This window comes from Hylobates moloch, unplaced genomic scaffold, assembly GCF_009828535.3.
Source record: "Hylobates moloch isolate HMO894 unplaced genomic scaffold, HMol_V3 SCAFFOLD_6, whole genome shotgun sequence".
Classification (NCBI taxonomy): domain Eukaryota; kingdom Metazoa; phylum Chordata; class Mammalia; order Primates; family Hylobatidae; genus Hylobates; species Hylobates moloch.
This window is the reverse complement of record NW_026652281.1, coordinates 150,102,230-150,126,577: the sequence shown is the minus strand read 5'-3', so window position 1 is coordinate 150,126,577 and position 24,348 is coordinate 150,102,230. Positions and strand designations below refer to the sequence as shown.

The following is a 24,348-nucleotide window of genomic DNA, read 5'->3' as shown; positions in this document are numbered from 1 at the left end:
TGTGGCTCTCTCCCTGGGACATGAGGGCATAGCTAAAATTCCCTGGGTGGAATTAATGCCTGGACCACTGCCCCTCCCTTTCAGGACAAAAGGGAAAGGATGAAGAGGAGCAGCAGGGTAGGGACCCACCTCAGGAGCAGGTGGGGCACCCTGGAGCTGCCCCAGGGGCTGGGAACGTGTTGGCACGTGACCAGCTGATGGAGGAGCACAGTGTCAAGTGGGCCATGACTGGGCTGTAGAGAGACCCAAGTGCTCTGCACCCGTAGGGAGTCCAGAAGGTAGAGGTCCACGGACAGGACAGGGCTGGCCTGCTTTGCTTCCTCCAACCTAAGGCCTTGGGACTGATGGCGTCCGTCTGAGAGGCTGCATGATTATTTTAGGGTTGCAGGAAGGATGCTTCCCATCTGGACGTAAGTGCACAAACCATGTCTATCTGGATCTCAAAAGATGACTTCCCCTCACACAACCCGCACTCCCTGCCACTGCAGATCCCAGCAGAGTGGTGGGAGATCTTGGCAGTGGGAACCAGCCCCTTCACCAAGAAATGCTGTTGCCACACAGCACACAGGCTGAGGCACATTGGTGGGGGGTTCAGAGGAACGAGAAGAGAGGAAGAGGAATCTGTGGCCCGCCTTGTGACTGGTGGGCAGATTCAAGTCTCTACCGCTGCTGCTGAGCAACTGGGCATCTGCTTCTTGGAAGAACAAGAAAGGGGTGGGGTAAAGACTTGAGGCCTGGGTTCTAGGTTGGGCAGGAAGGGATGGGGCAGAAGTCAGGGTTCCATCTATAGTGACAAATCATAGGGGCTTGCTTGGGAAGTACCATCTTTCGTGGAAGGTGCCGGGTGTATAAAGGAGTACCTTTGGGCAGCCTGGTCCCAAAGCTGAGGGCCCAGGTCTGGTGCCTCTGGGGCAGGTTGGCTGCCCAGGGGAGAAACCAAATCATAAGTGTGTCCACATAGTGGGGGCTGCGAGATTGTCGAAGCCTGGCTGAAAGCTGATCGATATGCATTCTGGGATGTTCCCCTGAGGGAAGAGACTGCAGCTCTCCTAGGAGGGGTCCCCAAGATCCCTGGACTCCCCACCCCATGCCTGACTCTGTTCTTGGGGCTCCCCAGGGAAAGGGGAACTGCAACTTCAGGCAGTGTAATTTGTCTAAAAAGAAACGCGGGGAAAAGAGGTAGCTGCAAAACATCGAGCCATCCTCTACTTTCCCCCCACTTCCCACACATACTTTGGGACACAGCCGGATTTGGGGCCAGACTGAGGGCCAAAGGAGACAGGGCGCTGGAGGCAAGGCTGGCGATGCCCAGGGTCCTCAGCCATTAGCTGGGTGCGGCGTCAATGCATCTTGCCCAGCTGGATCTTCTTCCAGGCCTCAGAGGCTGTGAAGATGCATGAGTCCAGAATGCCGGCGACGGTGAAGGTCCCGCCAATGATGGCACAGATCTGTAAGAGGGCAGGGGTGGGGTGGGAGTGTCAGAAGTCAGTGCTGGATGATGCACCAGGCCAGACCCCTCCCACATTATGAGATGATGGGCTCTGCAAGGCAGACATTGCCCGTTAAGCCCATAATACCCACTACATAGTCACCAAGAGTCCGGAACATACTTAGGGCTCAAAGAAAACCAGTTGTTGGATGGTAGATTTAATAATAATAAAATAATCTTCACCATTATGAGCTCCTTTAATTCCCATATTCACCCTCTGAATGAGGAAGGGAATTATTAGACCCATTTCACAGGGGAGGAAACTGAGGTTCATCAGGTAACTTGCCTAAGTTCACCACGTAAGTGGCAGAGATGCAACTTGAACACAGGCACGTCTTAACCCTGGTTAAGTTAAGACCACTTAAGCCTGTGGTCTTAACCTCAACTCTGAATTTATCACATATTTACAATCCCATTTGCAGATGAAGGAAATGGAGGTTCTGAAAGGCAGTCCCAGGGGCCCAAGGTCGCACAGCCAAGAAATGGCATCCTGGGACTTGATGGGTAGTAAGCAAATAATCATACCAATAAATGCAAAATCGTAACCAAGGCAAGTGCTACAAAGGAGAGAGAGGCCTTTGGTGCCACCAGAAACCTTCTATTAGAGCAAGGCTTCTTTTTTTTTTTTTTGAGACGGAGTCTTGCTCTGTCTCCCACACTGGAGTGCAGTGGCGTGATCTCAGCTCACTGCAAGCTCCGCCTCCAGGGTTCACGTCATTCTCCTGCCTCAGCCTCTCGAGTAGCTGGGACTACAGGTGCCCGCCACCACGCCTGGCTAATTTTTTGTATTTTTAGTAGAGACAGGGTGGGGGGGTTTCAACGTGTTAGCCAGGATGGTCTTGATCTCCTAACCTCGTGCTCCGCCCGCCTCGGCCTCCCAAAGTGCTGGGATTACAAGCGTGAGCCACCGTGCCCAGCCAGGGCAAGGTTTCTAATGGCACCGTTGACATTTGGGGCCAGAGAATTTGTTGCCACAGGGGCTGTCCTTTGCAGAAGGATTTTAGCATCCCTGGCCTCTACCCAGGAGAGCCCGGACCCCCCCCCCCCCCCCCCATGTTGTGACAACCACAATGTCTCCAAACCTTGCCAAATGTCCCCAGAGGTCAAAATTGCCCCTGGTTGAGAATGGCGGTAGCAGGGGGATAATGAATGTCACCTGTTATGTCTGTACTTCATAACTGTCTGCCACATCATAATATACTAACCCCAACAAAATACACAATACTTATGCAGCACCTTCCCTGGGCCAGGTGGGTTACAGTGCTCCATGCCGACCGTCCCAGTGAATTCCCAGCTCAACCCTAGGCAGTAGGTACTATTCTTAGACCTATTTCACAGCCAAGGAAACTGAGGCACAGAGACCCTGAATCCCTCGTCCAATGCCACAGCAAGTGGCTGAATAGGGGTTCAAAATTTTGGAGTATGTGCTCTTAATGTGACACCCTGTTGCTTCTCAGGCACAAAACACCCACCTAATTGAGTCACAAAGCTTTGCAGTTGTCAGAACACCATTTGGGACTAATCAAACTAACGTTATGTTTTACTCAAAATGTTATGGCCTACAAATTGCTTTCTGATGACTTCAGAGAATCAAAGCATGGATGATGGAAGACAAATGAAGTTCATACAAGGTTTGCAAGGAAACTTATTTATTTGTAGGGATAGGGTCTCACTCTGTCACCCAGGCTGCAGTGTAGTGGGTGATCGTAGCTCACTGCAGACCCCAACTCGCAGGCTCAGGTGATTCTCCTGCCTCAGCCTCCAGGGTAGCCAGGATTACAGGTGGTGCCACCAGGTCTGGCTAATTTTTTTAATTGTTAATTTGTAGAGGTGAGGTCTCGCTATGTTGTCCAGGCTGGTCTCGAACTCCTGGACTCAAGTGATCCATCTGTCTCAGCCCCCACAAAGTGCTGGGATTACAGGCATGAACCACTGCTCCAGGCCTTACAAGAAAACTTTAAACATATTTTCCTCTTGAGCATCTACTTTATGTCATTCATAAGAACCAACACCTCCCATCCTAGGAGCAGCCATGGGCCCCGGAGCAGCAGGAGCCCTACAGCCCATGAAGGAGATGCCTCTTCACTGAGGTACCCATGGGGTACAGAGAGGGAAATAACTTGCCCGAGGTCACACAGTGCATGTGGCACTTGCTCTTTCCCCCATGCTACATTTAAGAGGCATTTAAATGACCACAGGACTCAGAAGAAATAAACAGTTGTGTGGCCCCAGAGGCCATTAGCAGCCCCAGAGGCACCACAGGTGGACGGCCAGCCACTGACCTGCAACCTCTGGGGAACTCTGGGAGCCAAGAACACCTTAATAGATGAACTGATGCCCAGTGGTGGGAGGCCAGGAGACACAGCAAAGGCGAGAGGGAAGTGCTAATCAAGCGTTTATTTTTTAAATGATATTTCCATGAGATGAGCTAAGCGGGGACCTGTGAGGCCCAGGACGGACAGACCGGGTCTGTATGGATGGGTGGCAGGGGAGCAGCTGGTCCTCCAGTAATAACAGCCCAGGAAACCGGAGCGGCCCCCCAGGGAGTGGAGAGGACCGGGGGCGCTGGGGGGATTATGGTGAAGTGTTTTAAGTGGGCAAGGCCCCTCCCTGCCGGCCTCAGAGCGTGACGCAGGGGGACTTTTCAGGGAAGATGACGGCAGGGGAGCTGGTTTATTTCGGTAGAGTGGATCAGATGATGGGAGATTTTATACCACAAAACGCTTTTAGAGCTTGGATCAGAAGATAGGAAAATGTGACTTACGTGCAATGAAGCAAAAAATAAAAAATAACCACACACACACACACACACACACAACACATCTGTATTCATCTACACACAATTTGGAACCCAAATGCTTATGACTCACAGACACCTGGCACCCAGTCTCAACTCTCCTTTCATGGGGCTGGCCTAGACCAGAGGGAGACAATGTGTGTATTGAGGTACACAGGAAAGCACATCGTCTGAGGGGAAACTGAGGCCCTGGGGCATGGAAACTGCTATGCAACTGGCTCAGTCACAGGGTGAGTGACTGCAAGCCTGAAGGCTAAGGGGGAACCCTGAGGCAGACTCCCTGTATCTACTGATTTTGCTCAGCGTACCCCCATCACCCCACATCTGTTGAAGGGGCTGGTCACTGTTCACTTGAAGTGAGGGGAAGGGAAATCCTTACACATTCCAGGGGGGTTTCCTCAAAGCTGAGAGAATTCATCTGGGCACAGTGGCTCATGCCTGTAATCTCAGCACTTTGGGAGATAGAAGGATTGCTTGAGTCCAGGAGCTTGAGCCCAGCCTGGGCAAAACAGTGAGATCCCCATCTCTACAAAAAATAAAAAAAATTGGGCCGGGCGCGGTGGCTCACGCTTGTAATCCCAGCACTTTGGGAGGCCGAGGCGGGCGGATCACGAGGTCAGGAGATCGAGACCACGGTGAAACCCCGTCTCTACTAAAAACACAAAAAATTAGCCGGATGTAGTGGTGGGCGCCTGTAGTCCCAGCTGCTCGGAGAGGCTGAGGCAGGAGAATGGCGTGAACCCGGGAGGCAGAGCTTGCAGTGAGCCGAGATCGCGCCACTGCACTCCAGCCTGGGTGACAGAGCGAGACTCCATCTCAAAAAAAAAAAAATTGGCCAGGTGTGGTGGCTGTAGTCCCAGCTACTCTGGAGGAGGAGGCTGAGGATCATTTGAGCCCAGGAGGTCAAGCCTGCAGTGAGCTATGATTGCACCACTGCACTGCAGCCTAGGTGACAGAGCAAGATCATGTCTTTTTTTTTTTTTTTTTTTTGAGATTGAGTCTCACTCTTGTAGCCCAGATTGGAGTACAGTGGGGTGATCTTGGCTCACTGCAACCTCCACTCCTGAGTTCAAGAGATTCTCCTGCCTCAGCCTCCCAAGTAGCTGGGATTACAGGTGCCCACCACCATGCCCAGCTAATTTTTGTATTTTTAGTAGCGACGGGGTTTCACCATGTTGGCCAGGATAGTCTCGAACCCCTGACCTCAAGTGATCCGCCTGCCTCGGCCTCCCAAAGTGCTGGGATTACAGGCGTGAGCCACCATGCCTGGCCCCGTGACTTTAAAAAAAAAAATTGCTGAGAGAACTCTAGTGGCCAGGCCCACATTGCCACGGCCCTGCTTTCATTATTTTATCTCTCATCCCTCAGGCCTCCCTGATACACTGGCAGTCAGTAGGAGGTGACTGGAATGAGGTGACGTAGAGTCACAGGAGAGGGTTCTGGCGCTCCCAGGACTGGCACTTCCTGGATTCTGACATATGGAAAGATTCAGAAATGCCCAGTGCCAGGGCGTTCCCACACCTGAACTTGCTCAGGGAAGTGGCTGGTCATGGCTGTCCCTCGTCTTAGAAGGTCACCATGCCTTCTGGAACATGGGGAGATGCAGGCTGTGTCAGGGGGTGTGTCTGCCTTGGAATTCAGGCCCTACATGGGCGGCAGCAAGATGACAGGCTTTGCCATTTAGGATTCCTGGGATGATGTGGGAACAATGGGATCCAGCGGCAGATATTCTGAAGCTGGAGGAGATGCTGGCGGGGTCTCAGGAACTCACGGAGGGGAGGGCAGGGGTGCCACTGGCAGGAGGGAAGACGGTCATTGGCATTTCTCTGGGCTGTGGGGATGGGGCCTGGAAGGAACACTAATGAATGAAAATGCAAACAAAGCAAATTGCAGTCGTGACACTTAGTTCCCACAGCCTGTTGCTGTTCACACAGAGAAGTGAGGAGAGCCGGGCCTTTCTAGGGGAGGCCAGGACAAAGCTGGGGCTGGAAGGTGTGCACCTCCCTGTTGGACATGGTGAGGGTGGCATGAGGTGAGGGCTGGGGAGTCCACCCGGCTTTCCCGCCGTGGCAGCAGAGAGCACCCAGCCTTTGGAGGCTGCATCGTGGCATCACTTACTAATTCTAGCCATGAGAGAGCATTCCTGGGCCTCAGTTTCTTCATCTATAAAACGGGAAGGCCAGCCAGGTGCAGTGGCTCATGCCTGCAATCCCTGCACTTTGGGAGGCCAAGGTAGGAGGATCACGTGAACTCAGGAGATTGCGACCAGCCTGGTCACTTGGTGAAACCCTGTTTCTACTAAAAATACAAAAATTAGCGGGGGATGGTGGCAGGCGCCTGTAATCCCAGCTACTCGGGAGGCTGATGCATGAGAATTGCTTGAACCTGGGAAGTGGAGGTTGCAGTGAGTCGAGATTCAGCCACTGCACTCCAGCCGAGGTGACAGAGCAAGACTCTGTTGCCAAAATAAATACATAAAAATAAAAATAAAACGAGAAAACCCCTGTGGCTCTGCTGAAAACACATTTGGAGCACCTAGCACCTAGTAGATGCTCAGTAAATGAAACCTGATCTTAATCTTTCAGCTCACTGGAAGGCTCCAACCTTGTGGCTAAGATCTGAGATTTTCTAAACCTGAGACCCACTTTAACCAGAAAAATCAGTAAAATATTACTTATTCCCCAGAGCACGCCTTTGGGTCTCAACTTCCATTCTCTCTCTGGCACTTTTAGCAGAGGGCAAGACGAGTCATACAAGAACAGGACAGCAAGAGTGTCCCAGGCACCGCAGGCAGATTCTTTGTGGCTGCCGGGGGCCCACGCACTCTAAGGGCCCTCTGAAGTTAACAAAGCAACCCATTCAACAGATCAGGTAGCTGAGGCCCAGACAGGGTGTCCTGTCCCCTCAGGCAATTGCCAAGATGTGTTTGTGATGAAGAACATCCCTGTGGGGCAAAGCACCTTAGACCAGAGGTGGGTTCCATCCTTTGGCCAGTGAGGGAGCTCCCTGAATCTCACCACCTCAAGCCTATAGGGAAAACTCTCATTTTCCTGAATGCCCAAGGGAGAGAAGCTAGCAGACACAACTGACCACATGGGAGGTGCACAAGACCTGTTTGTTGAATAAGTAAAGGAGTGAGTGAGAGAAAGAATGAGGAGCCGATGGGTGGGTTCCAGAGTGAGGGAATGAATGACTACTCAGGAAAGGCACAGAGTTCCACACCCAAGGTAGGGGCAAAGGTGACTCGCTTAGGGGTGTCAGCGGGGGCATGGGGAAGGCAGTGCTGATGAAAAGGTGGGCCTGAAGGGGGAGACCCCGGACAGGGCAGGCAGGAGGTGCCCCTCTCCACTAAGTTGCTGTGCCTGGAGATCCTGCACCTGGAAAGCGATGCCATAGAGGGCCTGGGCTTTGGAGGCTGGCAGAATTGGCTTGGACCCCTCCCATCCATGTGCTCTTGTGCCACCCTAGCTGCCGGTGCCTCAGTTTTCTGACTTTTAAAAATGGGAAGACTGGCCGGGTGCAGTGGCTCATGCCTGTAATCCCAGCACTTTGGGAGGCCGAGGCGGGTGGATCACCTGAGGTCGGGAGTTCGAGACCAGCCTGGCCAACATGGCGAAACCCTGTCTCTACTAAAAATACAAAAATTAGCTGAGCATGGTGGCGGGTGCCTGTAATCCTAGCTACTCAGGAGGCTGAGGCAGGAGAATTGCTTGAACTCAGAAGGTGGAGGTTGCAGTGAGCCAAGATCGCGCCACTGCACTCCAGCCTGGGCAACAAGAGTGAAACTCCATCTCAGAAAAAAAAAAAAAAAAAAGACAAAAAGGAAGACTAATCCTCACCCCCTAGGACTGTGGTGGCATTGACTGAGAGTGGCTTGGTCCCTTGCCACTGCCACGCTCTTGTATCTCCCAACCAGGCCTCAAGGCTCAGAGACAACCTGGAGTGGGGTCTTCCCCCTTGGGGGATGAGGGAGCAGGACCGCTGAGCCAGGGAGGGCCACCTCGGCCAGTGCATGCACCACTGCTCTGGGCAGCAGCCACAGCTCCAGAAACAAAAACAAAGAGAGTTTAATACCTGGGCCCCAGTGAGTCTGAGGGCAGTGCAGGAAGTGGCATTCATCAGACGTCATCCGATAATGCCCCTCTGTTCCCAACCAGCAACTTCCTCCCAAGGGCCCCGTCAGCTTCTTGGCCTTCCACTGTGACTAGAATGAAGTCAGCTTGTCTACCTTTAAAAGGGGTGCGTGTGTGTTTCCCTCACATTTTCATTATGGTTCTTAATTCCTTATAATATGGGAAAGATGTGTGCCAGCTGCACTGGAGGGGGAGCTAAATGCCTGTTTTTCCACCAGCATGAACGCCTTCCCAGTGCATCATTACTCCCCTCCCCATTACTCTTCCATAGCGTGCAATGGAGAAGCACCATACACACCGCCGTGGGAGGCGAGATTGTGGGCTTTGGGGTAAACACTCCTGCGGTCCAATCCCAGCTCTGTGGTCCTGGCTGGGAAAGCCAGTTGACCTCTCTGAGCCTCAGTTGCCCCATCTGTAGAATGGGACCCACTGCAAGGACTGGGATGACACTGTCCAGCTGCCTGCTGTACCCTAAGTGCCCAGGAACTGTTCATTCACTTTCCCTGTTCAGTCAACACCGCTTTAAAAGCGTGTGGAGGAGGCGCCGCATGAGGAAATAAATAATGAATTGGAGTCTCATCAGGCTCCAGCAGCGGCAGACAGGCTGGAGCCGGGGATGAGAACACCAAGTCGTGGAGGAGGCAGAGGTGGGGGGTGTAGTTGTGGAAGGGAAGTGGTTGACTGGGCCCTGGAAAGGCTGGGGGTGGGGGAGGAGAGAGTGTGGTGTCAGGCAGAGCTCCGGGGGCCTCGGAGAGTAGAGGCCTCCCGCTGACATTTTTACAATTCCTATGGGCTGCAAAATACCCACCCACCCACCCCACCTCGAAAGAACCTCACTTTGGTTGAGCACCTATTATGTGCTGGGTCTGAGATGGCACCTTCTCTTCTTTTCTCATTCAATCCTTGCCACTGCTGGGTGACCCTCATTTCACAGACAAGGACACAGAGGGTCAGAGAGGGAATGACTTGTCGAGAGTCACAGGGCTACCCACTAAGCAAGGATCACTAGAAGCCAGGTTTGGGAGGCTGCAAAGGGCCTGCTTTTCCTGTTAGCCCACCTTGCCTCATTCCCAGCCGGAAGACTCTTCCCAGCCCCTCTCTTCATGTACAGATAGCTTCCACGCAGGGAATCTGTCTTCTCAATTCTGTTAAGGTTTACGTAGCAAATATCCTGACGTAAGGGGTCCCCGTCAGCAAAGTGTGTGAAGTCAGAAGCTGCGCATCTATAAAAACCAGCCTGGTGTGCAAAATGGAGCCCACTCGCTCTCACGTTCCTCTTCCGCCTCCGAACCCACTCTGGGAACGCACGCGCCAGGAGGCCCCTCTCTGTGTACAGACCCAGTTTGGAGCAATCTGTCTCTGGAACACCTTCTTGAAGATCTAGTTCAGCTCAGAATACCACGGAAGGATCTGAACTGAAGCGTTTCGCACATTTCCAGACCTGAATCACCAAGCTCCTGATATGGGTTCTGTTCTGTCCCTCGGATAACAGAAATCGTCTTGGTTGGGGGGTGGACCAAGGCGTACACCTCTCCTTCTATTTGCTCACTGTTTGACACCTATTTATTACCCACATTGATGCACTGGATCTGGAGACCAGCGATGACTAAACCTGGCTTTGTCGGAGCTCGTGGTCCAGGGAAAAGAGACACTGAGCACCGAGGGAACCCTGAGCAGGGTAGTGGGGGCAGAGAGGAGAGAACCGAGGCTGCATATGGGAACTCTGAAGGCTCTCCTGCCACTCCAGGGCCAAGATGGTCATTTTTCCAACTCACATCATCTTAGTTGGTAGAACCTTCTCAGTTTGAAGTTTGTCTCTTGTCAATTCTTTTTTTTTTTTTTGAGACGGAGTCTCGCTCTTTTGCCCAGGCTGGAGTGCAATGGCACGATCTCGGCTCACTGCAACTTCCGTCTCCCTGGTTCAAGCAATTCTCTTGCCTCAGCCTCCCACGTAGCTGAGATTAAAGGTGTGCGCCACCACGCCTGGCTAATTTTTGTATTTTTAGTAGAGACGGGGTTTCATCATGTTAGTCAGGCTGGTCTCGAACTCCTGACCTCGTGATCCGCCCACCTCAGCCTCCCAAAGGCGTGAGCCACTGCGCCCGGCCTTGTCAATTCTTCTTAATGCCCCTGCCCTCTTCCCTGCCCCCAGCACTTGCTGCCTTAGTTTCTGGCAAATGTTTGCAGAAGCCTAAACAGATGAACAAAAGGTGTTAGATATGGGCAGGAAAACTTGCAAACTGTCAGCCAATCTGCCTCAGATGGACGTTGGCTTTTTTAATGGTTTGTGTGAAGCTGTGATTTCACCATGCATATTCACAATAAAACTTTGTTTCCTGCTCTAATATTTCTTCCTGATTCCCAGAATGAAAGTCACTGTATCAAATGATCCTGATGTCTGTCCTACCAAGAGTTCTATGACTTCTGGGGGCTTTGCTGCTGCAACACCCCTGACAGCCCTTGTTTTGGAAGATAGAGGCTCCCGAGACAGTGCTGGGGGTAGGGGATGTTGCAGAGGCAGGCACTGGGGTCAGGTCCGAGCCTTGCCATTGACTGGCTGTGTGATCTTGGATGAGTTTTTTCACCTCTCTGAGCTTCAGTTTAATCCATTTATAAAAACAGGAACAAAATCATCTACCTTAAGAGGTTGTGGCCGGGCGCGGTGGCTCACGCTTGTAATCCCAGCACTTTGGGAGGCTGAGGCGGGCGGATCACGAGGTCAGGAGATCGAGACCACGGTGAAACCCCGTCTCTACTAAACATACAAAAAATTAGCCGGGCGTGGTGGTGGGCGCCTGTAGTCCCAGCTACTCGGAGAGGCTGAGGCAGGAGAATGGCGTGAACCCGGGAGGCGGAGCTTGCAGTGAGCCGAGATTGCGCCACTGCACTCCAGCCTGGGTGACAGAGCGAGACTCCGTAAAAAAAAAAAAAAAAAAAAAAAAAAAAAAAGAGGTTGCTGGGAGGGCTAAAGGAGGTAACTATGTAATTACTTGGCACATAGTAGGTGCTTAATAAGGGTAGCTATATGATCACTTTTTTCCCTCATCCTGTCTGGCTAGGGAAAATATGATCACCTTTTTTTTTCTTTTTTGAGACAGAGCTGGAGTGCAGTGGCACGATCTTGGCTCACTGCCAAGATCTCCTGCCTCAGCCTCCAACTGCCTCAGCCTCCACAGTAGCTGGGACTACAGGCATGCACCACCACACCTGGCTAATTTTTTGTATTTTTAGTAGAGACGAGGTTTCGCCATGTTGGCCAGGCTGGTCTTGAACTCCTAGCCTCAGGCGATCTGCCCACCTTGGCCTCCCAAAGTGCTGGAATTACAGGTGTGAGCCACCACACCCAGCTGAAAATATGATCACTTCTTTAGGGAGCTGCCCCTTACACATTTCTGAGCACCTGTGTCCAGGCCAGGCCCTTCACTGGATGCTGGGGACACAGGTAAGTCAGACCTGGAGGTCATCATCAGGCCTGACGACCATGCAGGGCAATCTAAAGTCTGGGGGATTAGTCCCCAGGTTAGAAAGCATGAAGGAGGGCAGCAGAGAGGAACGTCTGTGGGTGGGGCTGCCTGTAGCAACTCTCCCCCATACCCAGGTTAAGCCCTGGCCAAGGGCCCTGAGCACCACTTGAGTTAAGTGAGCTGTGCGACTCTTCAAGAATGATAGGTTTTGAGTAGCATGCAATGGGAGGGTGTCATCGCCATCCGGTACTTCTTGGTGGGCAAAAACCATCCTGGCCATACTGGCCCAACTGGCATTTTGTGACTTCTGGCTGTTCCTCCAAAATAAAATAAACCATGCAAGGAAAGAGATCTGACACCTCTGAAGCCATCCAGTCTGTCACCACAACCCACTTGAAGGCAATCTCAATCTCAAAAAGGGAGCCACAGCAAGTGGCAGGGGACAAATGTGTGTGTAGGAGGGGAGCACTTTGGAGGGGATTACTTGCATATCGTCACACACAATCTGTTTATTCCCTTGGCACTGGAATGTTCTGATACAGCACAGAGCATCACTCTGAGCAAGGTGCCCCACGTGCTGAGAGAGAGGAGCTCCAAGAAGCCTGGCTAAAGATGTCCAGGAGGAAAAACTGTTGTAGGCTGGGGATAAACAAGCCCTTTTGGGACAATGAGACCCTGGAGGGGCAACCTGGAAGCAGCCAGGTACTTAACACTTGGCAATGCATCTGGGAGGCCCCACCTGCCTCTACCCTCCCTCCCTCCAGCCCACCCACAGCTGCCTCCCAGCCCCGCAGCCGCCACATGACGACATCCTGACCTAAGCCCCTCTTCATCTGCAGCCCCTCTAAGGAGCTATTTGCAGAGGCCCCCATTTGCCATTTAGGCGCTTTGCACGCAAGTGTTTTATTTTAAAAAGAGAGAAAGAGAAGCCACAGCAGGTGCCTCCACTTCCATCCCGGCCCCACCCCACCCTCCGAGGGCTCCCAGGGATCTTTGTGCCGTGTGTGTATGTGTGTGTCTGAGTGCTGGCGTCATCCCCACATCTGCTGCCCTGTGACAAGGGCCTTTGAAGCTCCACAATGACGCCATCTGCCAGGGACAGCCGGCCGGCTGGCTCCTTCAGAGCCGACCCCACGGTTACCATGGCAACCAAGGTGGTGGCATGGGGCCTTCAGAAGAACCACCAGGCTAATGATGTCAGGAGGTTCCCTGCAGCAGTGTGGCCCATAAGCCCGGGGCTTTGCCAGCCCACGCTTGAGCAGAGGTGGATGGGGCAGAGATGGAGGACAGCCTGGTGGCCAAGGACAGGAAGAGAAGGAGGAGTCATAGAGGCATTGGGTCTCTGACGAAGGAAGGGTCTTCCCCGTGGCTCCTTGGAGCCTCCTGCTCTCAGAAGGTCAGCGGCTCACTGGGGAGTCCGTCACCTGCCAAAGGGGGTGGCATGGCCTTCATAGGACATGTTACACTGGGCACCTCTGCGCATAGTATTCCCTTTCCCGGCCCCTTCCTCCTCAGCTCAAGGCCCATCACAGGGTTCCATTCTTAGAGCTTCCCAAACAAAGGGGATGGCGCCCTCTTGTTTGCCTGCAGTGTCTGGCACACATCTCCACTACAGCCTGTCAATGCTGCCTGTGCCCACTCATCTGCCCCTCCAGCAGGGGGCTCCTTCAAGGCAGGGACTGTGTATTATTCAGCCAACCCTGGTGCCTGCTACAGGGGCCGGCACATAGTGAATTCTAGCAAATGTTAAGTGAATAAATGAAGTCGCTTCATTTTCTCAGCCACTTGCCAAGTGATTTCTTTTCCTTCCTTCCTTCCTTCTTTCCTTCTTTCCTTCTTCTTTCTTTCTTTCTTTCTCTTTCCTCTCTCTCTCTCTCTCTTTCTTTCTTTCTTTCTTTCTTTCTTTTTCTTTCTTTTGAGATGGATTCTCACTCTGTTGCCCAGACCAGAGTGCAGTGGTGTGATCTCCGCTCACTGCAACCTCTGCCTGCCAGGTTCAAGCAATTCTCCTGCCTCACTCTCCCAAGTAGCTGGGACTACAAGCACGTGCCACCATGCCCGGCTAATTTTTTGTACTTTTAGTGGAGATGGGGTTTCACAATGTTGGTCAGGCTGGTCTCAAATTCCTGACCTGGTGATCCGCCCACCTCAGCCTCCCAAAGTGCTGGGATTACAGGCGTGAGCCACCGTGCCCGGCCGATTTATTTTTATTTATTTTTATTTTTTTTGAGATAGAGTCTCGCTTTGGCACCCAGGCTGGAGTGCAGTGGCATCAGCTCAGCTCACTGCAACGTCCACCTTCTGGGTTCAAGGGATTCTCCGGCCTCAGCCTCCCGAGTAGCTGGGACTACAAATGCCCACCCCCATGCTCGGCTAATTTTTGTATTTTCACTAGAGAAGAGGTTTTGCCATGTTGGCCAGGCTGGTCTTGAACTCCTGACCTCAAGTGATCCCCCACCTCGGCCTCCCAAAGTGCTGGGATTACAGGCATAAGCCGCCATGCCCAGCCATTGCCAAATGATTTTAATGCCCAGAGTCTCAGCTGCTTTCCATACAGGAGCAAACAGAAACGGGGACACAGAAGAGCTTTCTGAACTCTACTGTGAGGCATGGCTGGAGGGGGTTTCTCTGCTATAGTCAATGCTACAGACCCTAGGGCCTCTGAGGAGTGGTCTAGACCTTCACGGAGGCGCCAGGGAACCTACTTGTATCTTTGTGTGTGGCTTATCGTGGGTGTGGAGTAGGAGAGCTGGAGTAAGAATCAGCACCAAGACCCACTTGGGGTGTGCTACCCTGTGGGGTCTTGGGTTAAGTCATTTGCTCACAAATCCCCTGATTTTTTGGGTCCCGGGGTTTGTGCATCTCCCCTCAGAGTAGCTGTACCCATGTCCCTGCACACCAGTAGTACATGTGGGTTCCCATGGCTTCACATCTTCCCAATCTTTGTAGTAACAGGTTTTCAATTTCTTTTTTTTTTTTTTTTTTTGAGACGGAGTCTCACTCTGCTGCCCAGGCTGGAGTGCACTAGAGTGATCCTGGCTCACCGCAACCTCTGCCTCCCAGGTACAAGTAATTCTCCCACCTCAGCCTCCCAAGTAGCTGGGATTACAGGTGCACACCACCATGTCCCACTAATTTTTGTATTTCTAGTAGTGTTTTGCCATGTTGGCTAGGCTGGTCTTGAACTCCTGACCTCAGGTGATCTGCCCGCCTCGGCCTCCCAAAGTGCTGGAATTACAGGTGTGAGCCAGGCAAGTTTTCAATTTCTGTCAGTCCAATAGGATTCAGTTGGGTCTTTTAATTTTTTTATTTTTCTGAGACCGGGTCTCACTCTGTTGCCCAGGCTGGAGTGCAGTGGCACCATCATGGCTCACTGCAGTGTCAACCTCCCACGCTCAAGCAATCCTCCCACCTCAGCCTCCCAAGTAGCTGAAACTACAGGCATGCGCCACTATGTCTAGCTAATTTTTTAACTTTTATTTTGTAGGGAGGGGGTCTTGCTGCGGTGACCAGGCTGGTTTCAAACTCCTGGCCTCAAATGATCCTCCTGCTTCCACCTCCCAGAGCGCTGGGATTACAGGTGTGAGCTACCACATCTGGCCTGAATTGAGTCTTGTTTTAAATCCCATCCCTCCAATTTCTAGTGAACTTGGGCATCTTTTCACTGCCAATATCATCTCCTCTGTGAAGAGCTGGTCCTTGGCCTTGTCTATTTTTTTTGGTTGTTAACTTTTTCTTACTGATCTCTAGGAGTTCTTTACATATGAATTCTGAAGGCTACCCCTTTCCCATATGTGTGGCAAGTATCTTTTCCCAAGCTGCGTGTGAGATTTTTGCTTTATGTTATGTGCCGTTTGTTGAACAGAAGTTTCTAACTTTTATGTGGTCAGAGAACAGCAAAAAACTGTTCTGAGGCTCACGTAAGCACCAGACTTATGACACCCTTTGTATCTCTCTGTCTGTTTTCTGGGGTTTTTTGTTTTTTAGAGAAAGGGTCTTGCTCTGTTGCCCAGGCTAGAGTGCAGTGGCATGATCATGACTCACTCTAACCTTAAAATCCTGGGCTCAAGTGATACTCTCACCTCAGCCTCCTCAGTGGCTGGGACTACAGGTGCGTGCACCACCATATCCAGCTAATTTAAGAAGATTCTTAGAGACAAGCTTTGATAATGTCACCCAGGCTGGCTTCAAACTCCTGGCCTCAAGCGATCCTCCTGCCTCAGCCTCCCAAAGTGCTGGGACTACAAGTGTGAGCCACTGTGCCCCGTACTACTTGGCTCTTCATATCTGCAAACAGCTTCTCCTTTCACGATCTCCTCTGAGTCCCATGAGGCCCTGGGAGGTGGCAGGAACAGAGATGATCGTTCTTACGTCACAGATGAGAAGGCAGAGACCCTGTCACAACATCCCACTGTTCTGCCTCCTGGCACCCGCTCTTTCCTCTTCCAGTAGCTGGCCCCTGCCTTTTCTCTTGAGAAACCTCATTCCTCACAATCTGTGTCCCTGTGGTTTGGATGGGGTTGACACCAGAGAGGGTACAGGGCCTAAGCCTGGCCAACCAGAGCATTTGATTTCCCAGGCCACAAGGATGGCATGAGGCCTGAGCTGGGCCAGTGACAGCTCTGTCCTATCTAGGACTTGGTTAGAATGACTGAGAAAAAGGCCATTTCTACTGGTAAATTCTACTTGAAGATGAAGCCAGTATAGAGGAAAGCAGATCTGAAGATAGAGACCTACTCCTGGCAATGTTTGAGGCTGGATCCAGCCACGCCTGAAGCTTTCTACTCCTCAGGCCAGCTCAAGGTCTAGTTCTAGATCTTTGGTAACAGAGTCCTGACTGATACTGACCTAGTTATTGTGGGAAATGAAAGAGCCAAGACCCTTGATCTTGAACCATCGTTACAAGTATGAAGAAGTACAGAAGCTTAAGGGCCTCTCAATGCTGTTTTTATCTTTAGGTCTCAGTTTCCAAATCTGTGAAGTAGGGATAGCCACCCTGTCTCTTCCACCTCAGCTAACTCTGGCTTCTTCAGTACCTCCTGGGTCTCTTGGGTGAAGTAGGGCACCCTGACCCTCCTGTTCTGACCCCAAGAACCTTCTGAATGGGAGGCCAGGAAACAGTAGATGTGACAGAAATAATCAGCATACAGGAAAACTACCATCAGCTTGAAGCTGCCCTAGAGAAAACTGGATGTGGCAGAGACCATGGCAAAAAATAGAGAACAGGGAGGAAGGAAAGAGAAAAATCTGACCCTCTCAGCAGCTGTAACTGGAAATTAGACCTGGAAAAAAAAGAGTTAAATCTTTGGTGCAAAATTTACACCTTAAAGGATAAACTCTGCTAAGAATAATTTCCATAACAATAAAAAGCTGGAGAAAATCCTAAACATCCAGTGGAACCATATGGAGATTTGCTTCAGGAATTAAATGGATTTCAGGGCATTCCCCTCTGGAAAACACTTTCTAGACAAAACGTCATTGATACTGATGTGTTTCTGACATTTCTCAGCATCCTTGGGGTCGAAGCCTCCTGTGCCCAGCCAGAGCCCCTAGCCCTGCAGGCTGCATCCTGTTTCAGCGAGAACAGGTGAGGGGCACCAAGGAAAGGGGCCCAGAGCAGGCGCAGGGTGGCTGGCTCAGGGCCTGGCCCACTGCCCCAGGCCACTCACCGTGGTGATGAATCTGTACAGCGGCTGCCGTCTCTCTGTGTACTTGACCGTGATGGGGCTGAGGTCGTAGCGGAACCAGATTGCAGGGATGATGCGGCCCGTGTGGCTATAGGCGACGTATTCCTGGGGTAGAGGATATGAGAATCAGAAGTACAAACTGTGTCTCAGGGTGGGTGGGGACTGGATTGCAGAGGGCCCCCCAGCAACCCTCCAGAAAGGACTTGCCTCCCTCTCCGCCCCACGAAGCCAGACTCCCCCACTCCCTCTCTCACAGCCCTTCCCCTGGAGGCCCTAAACTTTGCCGTTCACAGCTGGGCATTTTTGTTTAGAAATTGACCATGTGAGCTGCAAGCAGCACCAGAATCAGAAAATAAATTAGAAAGCAGAGCTGTAAAAGGAAAAGTGCAATTTTTGGCTATTGCCTCCTTCAGCCTCTAGGCCATGCGAAATCCATTCATTTATTCAACAATGGTTTGCAGAACACCTCCACTGTGGTGGCCCATGGCTGGCTGCTGGGGACCCTGAGGTGAGCAAGTCCTGCCCTTTCCCCAGAAGGAGTCACAGTCTGCAGAAGGAGGAAGACATAAGAATATCCCTAACACTGTGACATCATGCATGTGGGATGGAGGGACACGGAGAGTTGAGGGGAATGAATGAATGACCCATTCTCCTGGGAGGCATCTGGGAGACTGGGGAGGGGACATTCTGAGCCACACATGATGAATAAGCAGGAGTCCCAGTGTGTGTGTGTGTGTGTGTGTGATGGGCGTAAATGCTATGTGGGGAGTGGGCTAGCTTCTTCAGAGGAGTAGACTGAACTGCAAAGCCGAAGGCCCCACCCTGCCACCAACCTTCCTGAGAATGCACACAGCAGGGACTAAGGATACTAAGAGGCTGAGCTAACAGTGCGTCCTCGGGCCAGCCCCTCCCTCCCTCAGGGACTTGGCTTCCCCATCTGAACACGGATGGGCCTGGGATGATGACCCCTGGGATCTCTCCAGTTTGGGCACTTCAAGGTGCTAAAGTCTGCAACAGCTGGAGGCCAAATTGAACCACTGGGTACCCCCAACCCCAAATGCTGAGCCTGAGGGAGCCCAGGCCGCTCCAGGGGTAAGTAACACTGAGCCCTGACCTCCCACTGGGTCACTGCTGCCTGTTCCCGGGGCAGAGTGCGGCTGCAGCCATAGAGAAGCTGAGCAAGCTGTTCTGGCTGCTGGGCCTTGCCAAAGCACTGGGAAAAGGAGCTTTGAGTAAGGGAAGACCAGCTTTCTCCAGGAGAGCTGCTGGGGCAGGGTGACTGTCTGGGTCACAACCCAGAGCTGAGGGACAGAGAAAAAGAGTGAAAAATAGCAGCAGTCAGTATCATTTACCTAAAGGCTTTTTTTTGGTGGGCTAGGCATTTTTGAAAACATTGCCTCATGTGACAGCACTCTTATAAAGTATCATCTCCATTTTATGAATGAGTAAACTGAGGCACACAGTGGCTATGTGACATGTCCCGGGTCAATAGCTAGTGAATGACTGAGCTGGAATTTGAACTGCAGGGTGGTCCTGAGCTTGCATCTGTGCTTTTCCATCTGTTAGCTGCTATGAGCATGTGAGGGTTACAATGAGATGCCCCCCGTGAAACAGTGAATAAAAGAAACAGGGCTCCCGGGAACATCAATTTAGGGTAAGTCAGAACAGAGGGACTAAGTCATTGGACAGAGAGCAGCTCGCAGGTGGGCAGACGCACAGCCCCTTCCTCAGACTGAGGCGTGAGGTGATCAAGAAGCCAGGCTCTGGATCCCAAGGAAAACCTGCCCTAATCTCCACTCAGCCACTTTATAGCTCTACAACCACCTCTCAGTGCCTCAATGGCCAAATCAACAAGATGGGCTCAATAACAGTCTCAACATCAGAGCTGTCATGATGATCGAGAAGATGATGGAGGAAGAGAGCTTATCATGTCTAGCCCCCAGGAAGTACTCAGTGAGTGACAGCGATGCCTCCTACTATTGTTGTAATTAACTGAGCTAAACAGGTATCACTTATAAGGGGTTTGGGCAGCCTTGGAACAGAAGAAAAAGGACAGTCCTGGTGGTAAGTGGGAAAAACCCATCCACCAGGGTCTAGCAGGGACATTTCAACCAACAGGTTTCAAGTATTCATGTCCCATTGGTGGGCTACCCCCGGGGAAGCCCAAGGCTGTCTTGTCTTGAGACCACTAATTGCTGGGTCATCCCACTCTGCAGACTCTGACCATGCTCTGCTGCCCACTAAGGCCTGGCGTCTTCTCCATGGCTTTGAGTGTTGGGGTCCTGGGGACACCCCTGTCAATCAACAGCAAATTAATCAACAGCCATCTTGGTGTGACTCAGCGGCCTCATGAGTTTTGGTAAAGTGCCTGTGCCCCGAGAGCAGGAGTATCTGTCTATGTTGAGCACCCAGGGGTCTGTGTCTAAAGGACTCGGACCAGATGCAGGGCTGTTTGAGACCTGCAACCCCAGGACCTCTGTAGGACGGAGCCTACCTGCTCTTTCTCAAACGCATCACACCCTATCTCCTGGTTAGATCTGTTCTCCTTGACTCTGAGACTGCCACATGGCAGGGACTGGGCCTTTCAATTTTACCCAGAGACAGCGCCTGGCCCAAGCTGACCCCCAGGAAAGGCCTCCAGAAAGCAACCAGAAGAAAGTGCATCGGTGCAGCCGCCTGCCGTCTCTGCTCTCCGTCAGCAGAGGGCGCCGCCGCACACAGCTCGGCCCAGCCACCGCCCGCGCACCTTGTTGGCGACCGTGTACTGGTAGGAGTACCGCTGCTTGCCACTCTTGTCCTCATAAACCGTGGGCACAATCTTCAGGATGTAGTCGTGGGAGGCCAGGGCTGCGGGAAGGACACAGCAGAATGAAGCAGGGGGATGGGCACTGCCCGCTGACAGCTCTATGTCATTTCAATCCTAAGCCTATATTCCCTGGGCACGGCAGGGGGCTCATTCCCCAGTTTTACCACCAACCAGCTGCTCTTCATCTTCTCCCCGTGGATACCGGGAATTGGGAGACTCTATCCATCAGGATCTTTCCTCCTGCACTGTATACATTATTAAAATTCTGGAAACAACCCAAATGTCCATCAACAGAGCAACCATGAAAGAGTGAATGTTGGCCGGGCGCGGTGGCTCACACCTGTAATCCCAGTACTTTGGGAGGCCGAGGCGGGTGGATCATCTGCAGTCAGGAGTTCGAGACCAGCCTGCCCAAGATGGTGAAACCCCGTCTCTACTAAAAATTCAAAAATTAGCCAGGCGTGGTGGCGGGTGCCTTTAATTCCAGCTACTCAGGAGGCTGAGGCAGGAGAATCGCTTGAACCTGGGAGGCGGAGGTTGCAGTGAGCTAAGATCATGCCACTGCACTCCAGCCTGGGTGACAGAGCAAGACTCCATCTCAAAAAAAAAAAAGAGTGGGTGCGAGGAGCAGCTATTCTCCAACAGGGAAAAGAACCAAGTCATGGGACAGGATACACATGTGTCCATGTTGGGGGAGGAGGAGACAGTCTCTATCCATGTAAATATATAGGAGAATTATCTGGAAAGATGCCTAAGGAACCACCGGCAGCTTTAGCTTCTGGGGAGGAAGGCAGGATTTGAGAAAGATCCCATTTCATTGTACATCCTCTGACATTGTTTGAATAGTTTTACTCTGAAAACAAACTAGGTTTCAGTATTAAAAAGCAAAGAGCCTATCAACCAGAAAAACTGCACCAATGAAGCATTGATGAACTGAAAATGGGGAAAGAAATCAACGGCAGATCAGTTCTTCCTGGATGGGGGAGCTGCTGAAGGCAGGGATGGAGCCTTACTCATTTCTGTGTCCCCAGAGCCCCGTGCAGGGCCTGGTACCAAGTGGAGCGTGGCAAATGCTTACTGAATGAATGAACGGATGGAAGGATGACTGGACAGGGGCATGAATGAAAGCACAGATGAATTAGCTGCTGATAAGCATGAGGTAACTGGAGTCCAATGCTGGGCTGATAGAATGCTGGCCCAGAGCTGCCAAATATCACTCAGGAAAGAGATGAACTCTCCTGGGCCTTCTGGGATGCTTACAGGAAGCTCACAGGCCTTCCAGAATCTCGGGTCACGGACTACAGAGCTGAAATAACACAGAAATTTAGGCCTGTGGGTTCTAAGCCTGGTCGCAGAGTCGAGTCAGTCTTCTTCTGTAAGAAGGCTGGGGATGCAGACAGCATTCACTGCCCTGACACTCCCTCCCTGCCCCTTCCTGCCAAAGCCATAGCTCAGTAAGCAAAGGAAGTGCTTCCTGAATTGTTCTGAGTAGGTTCCTCTGAAAACCCGGGAAAAGTCCTGCAGCCACAGAGCCACGTCCACGAAGACTCCAACATCCCTCTGTGCAACCCTGTAATGGTTCTCAGATGTCAGAAGCAGTCGAATCATTTGGGATTAAAAGACACCTGGGCCGGGCGCGGTGGCTCACGCTTGTAATCCCAGCACTTTGGGAGGCCGAGGCGGGCGGATCACGAGGTCAGGAGATCGAGACCACAGTGAAACCCCGTCTCTACTAAAAAATACAAAAAATTAGCCGGGCGTGGTGGCGGGCGCCTGTAGTCCCAGCTACTCGGAGAGGCTGAGGCAGGAGAATGGCGTGAACCCGGGAGGTGGAGCTTGCAGTGAGCCGAGATTGCGCCACTGCACTCCAGCCTGGGCGACAGAGCGAGACTCCGTCTCGTCTCCGTATAAAAAAAAAAAAAAAGACACCTGGACCTCTTTCCAGGAGCATCCCACTAAATGGGTCAAGGGTGGAGCTCAGAATTTGCATTTTTAAAACAAGAGCCCAAGACCACACCTGACAGTGGTGTCCAAACGCCTATTGCCCTAGGTTAAAAACTTGAAGGAATGAAAAAGTGAATGCCTTATCAAAATCACCCCTGTAATATTTCTTGTTAAAATCTGTACAAGGCTCATGCCTGTAATCCCAGCACTTAGGAAGGCCGAGGTGGGAGGATCACTTGAGGTGAGGAGTTCAAGACCAGCCTGGCCAACACGGTGAAACCCCATCTCTACTAAAAATACAAAAATTAGCCAGGCCTGGTGGCACACACCTGTAGTCCCGGCTACTAGGGAGGCTGAGGCAGGAGAATTGCTTGAATCCAGGAGGTGGAGGTTGCAGTGAGCCACGACTGCACTCCAGCCTGGGCAACAGAGCGAGACTCCATCTCAAAAAAAAAAAGAAAAAAAAAAACCACAGGTGATCACCAAGGACAAAACAAAAATCACCATAAATTCACCATCCTCAGAAAACTATGGTTCACATTCTCACATATAAACTGCCAGACATGTTTATACATATATTTATATTTTCCTAAAATAGGACCATACTGTATCTTTTTCTAAGAACTGAACATCATGAACAACTTTTCAGGTCTAAGGCACAGAACATAAGCTCTGTGGAGAGTTCGTTTTATTCATCTCTCTATCCCCAGAACCTAGCCCAATGCCCAGCATATAGTAGATGCTCAATAAATGTTTGCTGCCTGAATGCCAGCAAGGTCCTGACACACCTCGCTCATCTCGGGCAGTTACCATGCTCAGTCAACCCCCTATGGCTGGACACTGACGTGGTTCCTCATTTTCATTCTTATAAACAATGACCTAATGAACATTATTTTCCTGGATCTTTGTACACTCTCTTAATTATTTCCTTAGCTTACTCTCCTATGAGTACAGCTGATGACTCAAAGGCAATGACCATTTTTAAGGCCTTTGATACAATTTGCCAAATGCCCACTGGAGACACTGCAGTTAATTACACCCATGTGGATTCCTTGTGAGTTGACCATTCCTAGAGACTGCTGTCTCCAACCTGGTCTAGGCCGGCCCACATTCCCTTCAGGCTCACTCCCTCCTCCCCTACCCGCAAAATCTTCTTATGGAAAAATTCAAACCTAAAACATAGGGAATCGTATAATGGACTCCCACGTACCCATTTCCCAACTTCAGCAATTACCAATGTATGGCCAATCTTGTTTCATCCCTATCCCACCACTGGAGTGGGGCCCAGAATCTGCATTCTTAAAACCAGCAGCCCATATATATGTATGTGTGCGTATACTTATACACACACACACACACACACACACACATATATATGACGGCCCATATTATGTGTACACATACACATGACAAGCTGGTTTCATCCCAGTTATATCATTCGGGACCAGTTAAACAATTCAGTACCACAATACAAGATACAATTCGATATAGGAAAGGTTCTCCTTAGATTCTGCCCTAGGGGATCTCGTTCCTGAAGTTAGCTGCTGACGACAATGAAGAGAACGGCCAACATTTATTGAGCGCTCGCAATGTGGCAGGCTGTATACTAAACTCTGTACAAGCATCTCATTAATCCTCATGGCAAGGCTTAAGGTGGAGAGGATTCTTCCCACTTTACAGATGCAGAAACTGAGGCTTAGTAGAGTTAAATGACTTTCTGAAGACCACAGGGCTGGGAAAGAGTGGAGCGGGACACTGGAGGCCAAGGTCCTCATGACCACACTCCACCACCATCTGGCAGGAGCTCTTCCACAGTGGCCTCCAGGCCTCTTATCATCGATTATATGCCCACTATACCCTGGGCACAGGGCTGGGTCCTGGGGACAAAGCAGTGGACAAGGCAGAGTGCTATGTTCCAGCTGGTGCAACAGCCAAGGGCAGCAGCTGACTGAGAGAACAAGGTGATTTCAGAGAGTGGTTTATGCTAGGAAGAAAAAACAGGTTTGTCCTTAGGAGTGGGGGTTACTT

The 24,348-nt window shown here is 51.4% G+C and overlaps 1 protein-coding gene across 1 annotated transcript in view; it reads right to left on the bottom strand.

Moving 5' to 3' along the window:
• The window catches only part of ERGIC1 (endoplasmic reticulum-golgi intermediate compartment 1), a 118,585-nt gene continuing 94,237 nt past the window's right edge, over positions 1-24,348 (bottom strand). The window contains exons 8-10 of the mRNA XM_032158639.2: positions 20,317-20,417; positions 17,553-17,675; positions 1-1,448 (exon numbers count right to left, since the gene is read on the bottom strand). Of these exons, the coding sequence (XP_032014530.1) occupies positions 1,341-1,448; positions 17,553-17,675; positions 20,317-20,417 (332 nt within the window). The 3' untranslated portion in view covers positions 1-1,340. The remainder of the gene's footprint in view (positions 1,449-17,552; positions 17,676-20,316; positions 20,418-24,348) is intronic.